We start from the raw sequence: 12,333 nt of genomic DNA on the forward strand, positions 1-12,333 counted from the left end.
GTCCTGTAAGAAGGTGAACCTTCGCCCAGGACCCCAGTCTGAGATCCTGAGCGCTCTGGAGCAGGTTTTCATCAAGGATCTCTATACTTTGCTCCGTTCACCTTTCCCTTGATCCTGACTGGTCTCCCACTCCCTGTCGCTGAAAAACACCCCCACAACATGATGCTGCGACCACCATGCTTCACCGTAGGGATGTTATTGTCCAGGTGATGAGCGGTGCCTGGTTTGCTCCAGATGTGACGCTTGGCATTCAGGCCAAAGAGTTCAATCTTGGTTTCATCAGATCATAGAATCTTGTTCTCATGGTCTGAGGGTCCTTTATGTGGCTTTTGACAAACTCCAAGCAGGCTGTCATGCTGTCATGACAGTGACGGATGGTGGCGCCCCTCCTCGGCCGGGCGGAGCTCGGCGGTCGTCGTCGCCGGCCTACTAGCTACCATCGATCCCTTTTTGTTTCACTTTCGTTTGGTTAGGTCTAGGTAGGCACGCACCTGTTTTGGGTTAGTCATTAGAAAGGGGGGGTTATTTAAGTTAGCGTAGGATGTATGTGGTTGTACGTGATTGTGTTGCTTGTCCGGGTTTTGTGTGTTCGTAAAGAACGTGTATTGAGTTTTTTCCTTCTGCCAGTGGTTTATTTTATTTGTCTACACCACCGCAGAATCGTTCAGGGCTGCGCCCCTATACCTTGTCGACCACGTACAGTGCTTCAAATAAAGAAGTGTGGTCACGAACTCTCTCTGTCTCCTGCGCCTGACTCTACCTCTCCTGTTGTTCCTCGAGCCAGCCCGTGACAGAAATCACGTACCCAAACTAAATGGAGTCAGCAGGAGCTTCAGTGCCAGCCATGTCCATGGAGGAAACCTTCGACCAACACTCCACCCTGCTCCACCGGCTGGGGAACGCCATGGATCAGGTGTTGGCGCGCCTGGAGAGCTGGGACCGACGCGCTCTCGGCCCCCTGAACGCGGCAGGCCAACAGCCTGCGCCCCCACCAGCACCCACAGCACCCAGTACCAGTGGGGTGAAACTCGCTCCCCCCAGGGAGTACGATGGAACGGCCGCTGGGTGTAAGGGCTTCTTGCTCCAGTTGGAGTTATACCTGGCGACCGTTCGTCCCTCTCCCTCGGGGAAGGAGAGCGTCAGCGTCCTCGTCTCCTGCCTCACGGGTAAGGCCCTGGAATGGGCAAACGCCGTGTGGGACAGTCCGGACTCAGCCAGGGACAACTACCCAGAGTTCACCCGCCGCTTTCGGGCAGTATTCGATCATCCCCCGGAGGGGAGAGCGGCGGGTGAGCGGCTGTTTCACCTGAGGCAGGAGACGAGGAGCGCGCAGGACTTCGCTCTCGAGTTCCGGACCCTGGCCGCGGGAGCAGGGTGGAATGAGAGGGCCCTTATAGATCACTACCGTTGTAGTTTGAGGGAGGACGTCCGCCGGGAATTAGCCTGTCGGGACACGACCCACACACTGGACCAACTGGTGGATCTGTCCATCCGACTGGACAATCTGCTGGCCGCCCGCGGACGTCCGACCCGGGCCCTGCTCATTCCACCCTCCAGCCCTCCTGCTCCCACGCCTATGGAGATAGGGGGGGGCAGCAGCCAGGAAGACTGGAGGGGGAGGTCGCTCCTGCACCTCATGTGGTCGCAGAGGGCACACTGTGGACCGGTGCTGGGGAGACTCCCCTAGGAGTCCAGAGGGCAGGCAGAGCGCTCCTTTGACACCTCAGGTGAGTCAGCACCAGCCTCACCCAGAGCCCCCTGTCCGTCACATGTATGTGTCAGTGTCCTTTCCTTGTTTCTCCCCTCACTCCCGGTTTAAGGCGCTAGTCGATTCAGGCGCAGCAGGGAGTTTTATGGACCGTGGGGTCGCGGCTAAGTTAGGGATTCCCCTGGTCCAGTTGGACCAACCCTTCCCCGTGCACGCCCTAGACAGTCGACCACTAGGGTCAGGGCTGGTCAGGGAGGTCACTGTGCCTCTGGTCATGGTAATGTGGGGGGGTCATGAGGAATGGATTAGTCTTTTCCTCATCGATTCACCAGCATTTCCAGTGGTTCTAGGGATTCCCTGGCTAGCCACTCACAACCCTAAGATTTCGTGGGGACAGAGGGCTCTTAACCTCTTGGGGCTAGGTGGGACGCTAGCGTGCCACCCGTGGTGCACTCCATCAACAGCAGGTGCATTTCAAGAGCGGCAAATTTGAATCCAAATAAATGTCAAAATTCAAATTTTTCAAAAATACAACTATGTTACACCATTTGAAAGATAAACATCTCCTTAATCTAACCACATTATACGATTTCAAAAAGGTTTTACGGCGAAAGCATAAATTTAGAGTATGTTAGGACAGTACATTTACAAGAGTTGTGTGTAATGTTTTGTCAAGTCAAAGACAGGGTCACCAAAACCATAAAACCAGCTAAAATGATACACTAACCTTTTACAATCTCCATCAGATGACACTCCTAGGACATTATGTTAGACAATGCATGCATTTTTAGTTCTATCAAGTTGATATTTATATCCAAAAACAGCGTTTTACTATGGCATTGATGTTGAGGAAATCGTTTCCCTCCAATAACCGGCAGTCAAGTCAGCGTCACAAATTAAATAATTAAAATTAGAAAACATTGGTAAAATATTATATTGTCATTTAAAGAATTATAGATTTACATCTTTTGAACGCAATCAACTTGCCAGATTTAAAAATAACCTTACTGGGAAATCACACTTTGCAATAATCTGAGCACTGTGCCCAGAAAAATACGCGTTGCGATACAGACTAGACGTCATGTTGGGGAGATCTAAAATCGAAAATACTATGTAAATAATCCATTACCTTTGATTCTCTTCATCAGATGTCACTTCCAGGTATCACAGGTCCATAACGAATGTAGTTTTGTTCAAAAAAGCTCATCATTTATGTCCAAAAATCTCCGTCTCGTTAGCACATGATGTAAGCCAGCCGGACTTCTCGTCATGAACGAGGGGAAAAAATATATTTCCGTTCGTTCAAACATGTCAAACGTTGTATAGCATAAATCATTAGGGCCTTTTTTAACCAGAACATGAATAATATTCAAGGTGGACGAATGCATAGTCTTTTATAACGTATTGGAACGAGGGTACCCAACATGAAGTAGCGCGCCAGGTGTCTAATGGGACATCACCGTTCCATGGCTCTTGTTCGGTCAGATCTCCCTCCAGAAGACTCAAAACACTTTGTAAAGGCTGGTGACATCTAGTGGAAGCAATAGGAAGTGCCAAAATATTCCTAAACCCCTGTGTTTTTCAATGGGATAGGTTTAAAGTCAATACAACACATCAGGTATCCACTTCCTGTCAGAAAATGTCTCAGGGTTTTGCCTGCCAAATGAGTTCTGTTATACTCACAGACACCATTCAAACAGTTTTGGAAACTTTAGAGTGTTTTCTATCCATATATAATAAGTATATGCATATTCTAGTTACTGGGTAGGATTAGTAACCAGATTAAATCGGGTACATTTTTTTTATCCAGACGTGCAAATGCTGCCCCCTAGACCCAAAAGGTTAAGGGGTGGTCAAATGAGTGCTCGGGCAGGTGCATAGGAGTTTCCATCGGTGCGACTACGGTGGAGAGTCCAGACCAAGTATCCACCGTGCACATTCCCTCAGAGTATGCCGATTTGGCTATCGCCTTCAGTAAAACGAAGGCGACCCAATTACCACCTCATCGACGAGGAGACTGTGCGATAAACCTCCAGGTGGGCGCTGCCCTTCCTCGTAGTCACGTTTATCCCCTGTCTCAGGAGGAAACAGCGGCTATGGAGACATACGTCACTGAGTCTTTGAGGCAGGGATACATTCGGCCATCTCACTCACCCGTCTCCTCAAGCTTCTTTTTCGTGAAGAAGAAGGAGGGAGGTCTGCGCCCGTGCATTGACTATAGAGGTCTAAATGCCATCACAGTGGGTTTCAGTTACCCACTACCTCTCATCGCCTCGGCGATGGAGTCATTTCACGGGGCGCGCTTCTTCACGAAATTGGATCTCAGGAGCGCATATAATCTGGTGCGTATCCGAGGAGGGGACGAGTGGAAAACGGCATTTAGTACCACATCTGGCCATTATGAGTACCTCGTCATGCCATATGGGTTAAAGAATGCTCCCGCAGTCTTTCAATCCTTTGTGGACGAGATTCTCCGGGACCTGCTCGGTCAGGGTGTAGTGGTGTACATCGATGACATTCTGGTCTACTCCACTACACGCGCCGAGCATGTGTCTCTGGTGCGTAAAGTGCTTGGGCGACTGGTGGAGCATGACCTATACGTCAAGGCTGAGAAATGTGAGTTTTCCAAACCAGCCGTCTCTTTCTTGGGGTATCGCATTTCATCATCAGGGGTAGTGATGGAATGTGACCGCGTTTCAGCCGTGCGTAATTGGCCGACTCCCACCACGGTGAAGGAGGTGCAGCGGTTTTTGGGATTTGCCAATTACTACCGGAGGTTTATCCGGGGCTTTGGTCAGGTGGCGGCTCCCATTACCTCACTGTTGAAGGGGGGCCCGGTGCGGTTGCAGTGGTCCGCGGAGGCGGACAGGGCCTTTAGTCGTCTGAAGGTTTTGTTCACCGACGCTCCGGTGCTGGCGCACCCGGACCCCTCTTTGCCCTTCATAGTGGAGGTGGACGCGTCCGAGGCTGGGGTAGGAGCCGTGCTGTCCCAGCGCTCGGGCGCCCCCCCAAAGCTCCGCCCCTGCGCCTTCTTCTCTAGGAAGTTGAGTCCGGCGGAGCGTAACTATGATGTGGGGGACAGGGAGCTGTTGGCTGTGGTCAGAGCCCTGAAGGTGTGGAGACATTGGCTTGAGGGGGCACGTCACCCTTTTCTCATCTGGACTGACCACCGCAATCTGGAGTACATCCGGGCGGCGAGGAGACTGAACCCGCGTCAAGCCAGGTGGGCGATGTTCTTTACGAGATTTCGGTTTAACATCTCGTATATCCCAGGTTCCCGGAACACTAAGGCCGACGCACTGTCTCGTCTCCATGACGCCGAGGAACGGTCCACCGATCCCACGCCCATACTTCCAGCCTCCTGCCTGGTGGCACCGGTGGTCTGGGAGGTGGACGCGGACATCGAGCGGGCGTTACGGACGGAGCCTACTCCTCCGCAGTGGCCAGTGGGTCGTAAGTACGTTCCGCTCGATGTTCGCGATCGGCTGATTCGGTGGGCTCACACGCTTCCCTCCTCGGGTCACCCAGGGGTTGAGCGGACAGTGCGTGGTCTTAGTGGGAGATACTGGTGGCCCACCTTGGTGAGGGACGTGAGGCACTATGTCTCCTCCTGTTCGGTGTGCGCTCAGAGTAAGGCTCCCAGGCACCTGCCTAGAGGGAAATTACAACCCCTCCCGGTTCCACAACGACCATGGTCCCACCTGGCGGTGGATTTCTTGACCGATCTCCCGCCGTCTCAGGGCAACACTACGATCCTGGTCGTTGTGGACCGGTTTTCTAAGTCCTGCCGTCTGCTTCCGTTACCCGGTCTTCCTACGGCCCTGCAGACCGCGGAAGCCTTATTCACCCACGTCTTCCGGCACTACGGGGTGCCCGAGGATATCGTCTCAGATCGAGGCCCCCAGTTCACGTCCAGAGTGTGGCGGGCGTTTATGGAGCGACTGGGGGTTTCGGTCAGTCTGACCTCGGGGTTTCACCCCGAAAGTAATGGGCAGGTGGAAAGGGTAAACCAGGAGGTGGGCAGGTTCCTGCGGTCCTACTGCCAGGACCGGCCAGGGGAGTGGGCAAGGTTCGTGCCATGGGCCGAAATGGCTCAGAACTCTTTGCGCCACTCCTCCACCAACATATCACCATTCCAATGTGTGTTGGGTTATCAGCCGGTCCTGGAGCCATGGCATCAGAGCCAGACGGAGGCCCCTGAGGTGGAGGAATGGGTTCTGCGCTCAAGGGAGACCTGGAACACTGTGCAGGAATCCCTGGAACGAACCAGGGTACGACAAAAAGCGAGTGCTGACCGGCACCGCAGCGAGGCCCCGGTGTTCACCCCAGGGGAGAGAGTCTGGCTCTCGACCCGGAACCTGCCCCTCCGCCTGCCCTGCCGGAAGCTGGGTCCGCGGTTTGTGGGGCCATTTAAAGTCCTGAGGAGAATAAACGAGGTGTGTTACAGATTACAACTTCCTTCTTATTATCGCATTAACCCCTCGTTTCATGTGTCTCTCCTCAGGCCGGTGGTAGCTGGTCCGCTGCAGGAAAATGAGGTACGGGAGGTCCCTCCACCCCCCCCTGGACATCGGGGGGCCCCCGGCGTACACAGTCCGGTCCATCTTGGACTCCAGACGCCGGGCGAGGGGCCTGCAGTACCTCGTGGACTGGGAGGGGTACGGCCCGGAGGAGAGGTGCTGGGTACCGGTGGAGGACATATCCGGGAGTTCCGGGAGTTCCACAGCCTCCATCCGGATCGCCCTGCGCCTCGCCCTCCGGGGCGTCCTCGAGGCCGGCGTCGCCGCGCGTCAGGGGGGGAGTACTGTCACGACAGTGACGGATGGTGGCGCCCCTCCTCGGCCGGGCGGAGCTCGGCGGTCGTCGTCGCCGGCCTACTAGCTACCATCGATCCCTTTTTGTTTCACTTTCGTTTGGTTAAGTCTAGGTAGGCACGCACCTGTTTTGGGTTAGTCATTAGAAAGGGGGGGTTATTTAGGTTAGCGTAGGATGTATGTGGTTGTACGTGATTGTGTTGCTTGTCCGGGTTTTGTGTGTTCGTAAAGAACGTGTATTGAGTTTTTTCCTTCTGCCAGTGGTTTCTTTTATTTGTGTACACCACCGCAGAATCGTTCAGGGCTGCGCCCCTATACCTTGTCGACCACGTACAGTGCTTCAAATAAAGAAGTGTGGTCACGAACTCTCTCTGTCTCCTGCGCCTGACTACCTCTCCTGTTGTTCCTCGAGCCAGTCCGTGACACATGCGCCTTTTACTAAGGAGTGGCTTCAGTCTGGCCACTCTACCAAAAATGCCTGATTGGTGGAGTGCTGCAGAGATGGTTGTCCTTCTACAAGGTTAACCCATCTCCACAGAGGAACTCTGAAGCTTTGTCAGAGTGACCATTGGGTTCTTGGTCACCTCCCTGACAAAGGCCCTTCTCCCCCGATTTCTCAGTTTAGCCGGGCGGCCAGCTCTAGTCAGAGTCTTGGTGGTTCCAAACTTCTTCCATTTAAGAATGATGGAGGCCACTGCGTTCTTGAGGACCTTCAATGCGGCAGAAAGTTTTTGGTACCCTTCCCCAGATCTGTGCCTCGATACAATCCTGTCTCAGAGCGCTAAAGGGAAAGGGGGATACCTAGTCAGTTGTACAACTGAATACCTTTAACTGAAATGTGTCTTCCGCATTTAACCCAACCCCTCTGCGGACAATTCCTTCGACCTCATGGCTTTTTCTTTGCTCTGACATGCACTGTCAACTGTGGGACCTTATATAGACAAGTGTGTGCCTTTACAAATCATGTCCAATAAATTGAATTTACCACAAGTGGACTCCAATCAAGTTGTAGAAACAGCTCAAGGATGATCAATGGAAACAGGATGCACCTGAGCTGAATTTCGAGTCTCATAGCAATGGGTCTGAATACTCATGTAAATAAGGTATCTGTTTTTTATTTTCAATACATTTAAAACAAAAAAAAAATGGCTTTTGCTTTGTCATTATGGAGTATTGTGTGTAGATTGATGAGGATTATTATTTTTTAATCCATTTTAGAATAAGGCTGTAACGTAACAAAATGTGGAAAAAGTGAAGGGGTCTGAATACTTTCCGAATGCACTGTACATACATATTTATGTATGTGAAATGTTTAATCGTGAAACACTATCAATACCCCTGATGCACATCTTCAGGTACTACTCATAAACACTACTCATTACCCTGATGAAGACAGCTTGCCTGTCGAAACGTTGGACATTACATTTTTGTGTCTGAGCTCTTAGAGTGTGCGACTCTCCTTTATTTTCAAGTTTTCCACTCCGCTAGCCAACACCTCACCTAAATAGGTGTGCGTTTCTTTTTCCCTCTAGACTACTCATAAACACACACACACACACACACACAGTGGCCCCATAGCGCCACCATCAGGACAAATTGAACACGTCACTCTAGGATGAGCTGCTTCTGTACTCCTTACCACGCTTGCCAAATATATGAACGCAACATCAAACAGATCATACAATATGCCTTAGAGGAATTTTGGACCAATAACTAAAAGCCACATAATTCACATTTACTGTTGCTGCATGATTATTTTCCTGTCACATGTGGTCCCATGTTGCTCAGTTGGTAGAGCATGGTTGTGGGTTGGACTCCCACGGGGGACCAGTACAAGAAAGCATGAAAATGTAAGTCGATCTGGATAAGTGTGTCTACTAAAATGTAATGTGAAACTGGCTTAAATTAAGATATGGCATCTATATTTTGTTCATTAGTCCACCGTTAATAACATCTTCAAAGAATTGTGCATATCACCAGTCAAGTTTTCAAGCTCGAGCACTTTCAGTACAGAGCAAAAACGGTGATGATGATGTATTTTGCATGGCCAAACTAAAATCCTTATCCCAATGCAATTCATAGCGGGAGAACTCACCTGAAGACCTGGTTTTCCTCTGGTACCTGGCAACCCTGGAGTACCCTGAACACCCTGTTAGATACACAGACCCCAATGATCTTAATAAACTCAGCAGCAACAGAACAACTCTGAAAGCATTATATCCAATGAGATTGATGGGAACTTCACCAGCATTTAGACATGCATGATTTTGGTTAACATCTCCAAGGCCAAGGCTCTGTGTGAGTGTGTGTGTACATTTGCTTGGGCAGTTGGAGGTCAGCAGAGAGGAAATTAAAGGGTTAACCTGGGGGGTTGGGTTCTACCTTGTCTCCTTGGAACCCGATCTTTCCCTGCTCTCCATGAAGCCCAATTTCACCCTAATGTGGTTGGAGGAAGTGAAAGAATGGAGGGGGAAAGAGAGAACACCATTAGCAAAGGTGAAATTTGACCACAAGACAATACTCATTCCAACTTTGCAATTCATTCACTATACCCGATCACTAGGGTTGGGTAGGTTACTTTCTAAATGTAATCTGTTACAGTTAGTAGTTACCTGTCCAAAATTGTAATCAGTAATGTAACTTTTGGATAAACTACACTCAGTAACAAATTTTGATTACATTCAGTTACTTTTCCCCTTAAGACGCATTAGAAGAAGACAAGAATGTATGTTACCAATTGAACAACACCTATTGCAGGATAAATAAATGTTCAAGTTTACATAGCTGGCCATATATGGATGTTACATTTTACTTTATGGGTTAGTTAGGTAAGCTTCTTCTAACACATCGCTTTCTACTACATATAATAAAATGATTATATCTTTACATTAAAAACCAAAGTCTATCAGAATTCCAGTCATTTCAATAAATGTTATGCCCCCCCCCCAGCGGTCTAAGGCACTGCATTGCAGTGCTAGAGGCGTCGCTACAGACCCTGGTTTGTTCCCAGACTTTGTCACAACCGGCTGTGATTGGGAGTCCCATAGGGCGGCGCACAATTGGCCCAGCGTTGTCCGGGTTAGGGGAGGATTTGGCCGGGGGGATAGGCCATCATTGTAAATAAGAATTTGCTATTAACTGACTTGCCTACTTAAATAAAGGTAAACAAATGCATCTTCAAGAATAGGACTTGTTTTAACGATGTTATGAGGCAATACAGTGTTTATTTACATATACAATGTTTACAAACATTGGAGAAAAACAAGCTTATATTTTGGGTTCTCATGGAGTGTGACAGTTAAATTTAGCTCATGAGGCATTTATAAGTTATTTTCTTAAAGAGTCAATGGATATACAGTACCAGTCAAAAGTTTGGACACACCTACTCAAAGATTTTTCTTTATTTTTACAATTTTCTACATTGTAGAATAATGGCGAAGACATCAAAACTATGAAACCACACATATGGAATCATGTAGTAACCAAAAACGTGTTAACTTCTCTAGGGTAGGGGGCAGTATTTTGACGTCCGGATGAAAGGCGTGCCCAAATTAAACTGCCTGCTACTCAGGCTCAGAAGGTAGGATATGCATATTATTAGTAGATTTTGATAGAAAACACTGACGTTTCTAAAACTGTTTGAATGATGTCTGTAAGTATAACAGAACTCATATGGCAGGCAAAAACCTGAGAAAAATCCAACCAGGAAGTGTGGAAATCTGAGGTTGTAGTTTTTCAAGTGATTCCCTATCCAGTATAGAGTGACTTAGGGTTCATTTTGCACTTCCTAAGGCTTCCATTAGATGTCAACAGTCTTTAGAACGTTGTTTCATGCTTCTACTGTGAATATGGAGCGAACAAGAGGGCTTGGAAGTTGATGAGTGAGAAAATGACATAAGCTTAGAGGCGCGTGCTCACGTGAGAGTTAGCTGTGTTCCTTTTCTTTTCTGAAGACATTGGAATTGTCCGGTTGGAATATTACTGAAGATTTATGTTAAAAACGTCCTAAAGATTGATGCTATACATCGTTTGACATTTCTACGAACGTAAATATAACTTTTTTTTACTTTTCGTCGTGATATTTGCACGCGCTTCCTGCATTTGGAGTAGTGGACTGAACGCGCAAACAAAAGGAGGTATTTGGACATAAATTATGGACTTTATCGAACAAAACAAACATTTATTGTGGACCTGGGATTCCTGGGAGTGCATTCCGATGAAGATCATCAAAGGTAAGTGAATATTTATAATTTTATTTCTGAGTTTTGTTGACTCCACAAAATGGCGGGTTTGGTTTCGTGTCTGAACGCTGTACTCAGATTATTGCAAAATTTGCTTTCGCCGTAAAGCTTTTTTGAAATCTGACACAGCGATTGCATTAAGGAGAAGTGTATCTATAATTCTTTAAATAACTGTTGAATATTTTATCAACGTTTATGATGAGTATTTCTGTAAATTGATGTGCTCATTCACCGGAAGTTTTGGGAGGCAAAACATTTCACGCCAATGTAAAATGGGGGTTTTGGATATAAATATGAACTTTATCGAGCAAAACATACATGTATTGTGTAACATGAAGTCCTATGAGTGCCATCTGATGAAGATCATCAAAGGTTAGTGATTCATTTTAGCTGTATTTCTGGTTTTTGTGACGCCTCTCCTTGCTTGGAAAATGGCTGTGTGGTTTTTCTTGTTTAGGTGCTGTCCTAACATAATCTAATGTTATGCTTTCGCCGTAAAGCCTTTTTGAAATCAGACAATCTGGTTTGATTAACGAGAAGTGTATCTTTAAAATGGGATATAATAGTTGTATGTTTGAGAAATTTGAATTATGAGATGTTTGTTGTTTTGAATTTGCCACCCTGCTATTTCACTGGCTGTTGAATAGTGCGTCCCGCAGGTGGGACGCTAGCTTCCCACCTGTCCCAGAGAGGTTAAACAAATCAAAATATATTTTATATTTGAGATTCTTCAAAGTAGCTACCCTTTGCCTTGATGACAGCTTTGCACACACTTGGCATTCTCTCAACCAGCTTCACCTGGAATGCTTTTCCAACAGTCTTGAAGGAGTATCCATATATGCACTTGTTGGCTGCTTTTTCTTCACTCTGCATTCCAACTCATTCCAAACCATCTCAATTGGGTTGTGGTCGGGTGATTGCGGAGGCAAGGTCATCTGATCCAGCACTCCATCACTCTGCTTCTTGGTCAAATAGCCCTTACACAGCCTGGAGGTGTGTTGGGTCAACAAATGATAGTCCCACTAAGCGCAAACCAGATGAGATGGCGTATTGCTTCAGAATGTTGTGTGATTTCATAGTTTTATTTCATAGTTGTGATGTCTTCACTATTATTCTACAATGTGGAGGGGGGAGTACATTATCCATCACATGCTGCTCAATCACAGGCCAATAACGGGAATATTCAGATCACCTTATCACCTTTCAGTCCTGGTTCTCCTGGGTTGCCGGGCACCCCCTGCAAGAAACACACACATATAGAGATTAGGACCAATCAAACTGTCCCCTTTCCTGTCTGGCCTGTCCCACCCCAATGAATCAGTAACTTAGTATTATTCACTATATTATTGTGGAGCTGCACTGGTCAACAACTGCACTGACAGCTATAAACTGTTCAAGTTCCACGGAGACATCTAATTAATTGTCAGTATTATTCCATATAGTATAGATAGGACAACAGTAACTCACTACGTTAACATGAGCGAAAACTCATTTTCCCAGATGTACAGTATACTACTACACTAGTGGGGTTATAAAGGAGTTAGGTAGGTGCAAAGGTCCTCTCTCTCTG

At 47.8% G+C, this 12,333-nt stretch overlaps 1 protein-coding gene across 1 annotated transcript in view; it reads right to left on the reverse strand.

Moving 5' to 3' along the window:
• Window positions 1-12,333, reverse strand: part of col27a1a (collagen, type XXVII, alpha 1a) — a 365,335-nt gene that overhangs the window by 191,536 nt on the left and 161,466 nt on the right. Inside the window, exons 16-18 of the mRNA XM_045688056.2 lie at window positions 11,956-12,000; window positions 8,905-8,958; window positions 8,618-8,671 (exon numbers count right to left, since the gene is read on the reverse strand). Of these exons, the coding sequence (XP_045544012.1) occupies window positions 8,618-8,671; window positions 8,905-8,958; window positions 11,956-12,000 (153 nt within the window). The remainder of the gene's footprint in view (window positions 1-8,617; window positions 8,672-8,904; window positions 8,959-11,955; window positions 12,001-12,333) is intronic.

The sequence above is a fragment of the Salmo salar genome, chromosome 01, assembly GCF_965601325.2.
Source record: "Salmo salar chromosome 01, fSalSal1, whole genome shotgun sequence".
NCBI lineage: Eukaryota > Metazoa > Chordata > Actinopteri > Salmoniformes > Salmonidae > Salmo > Salmo salar.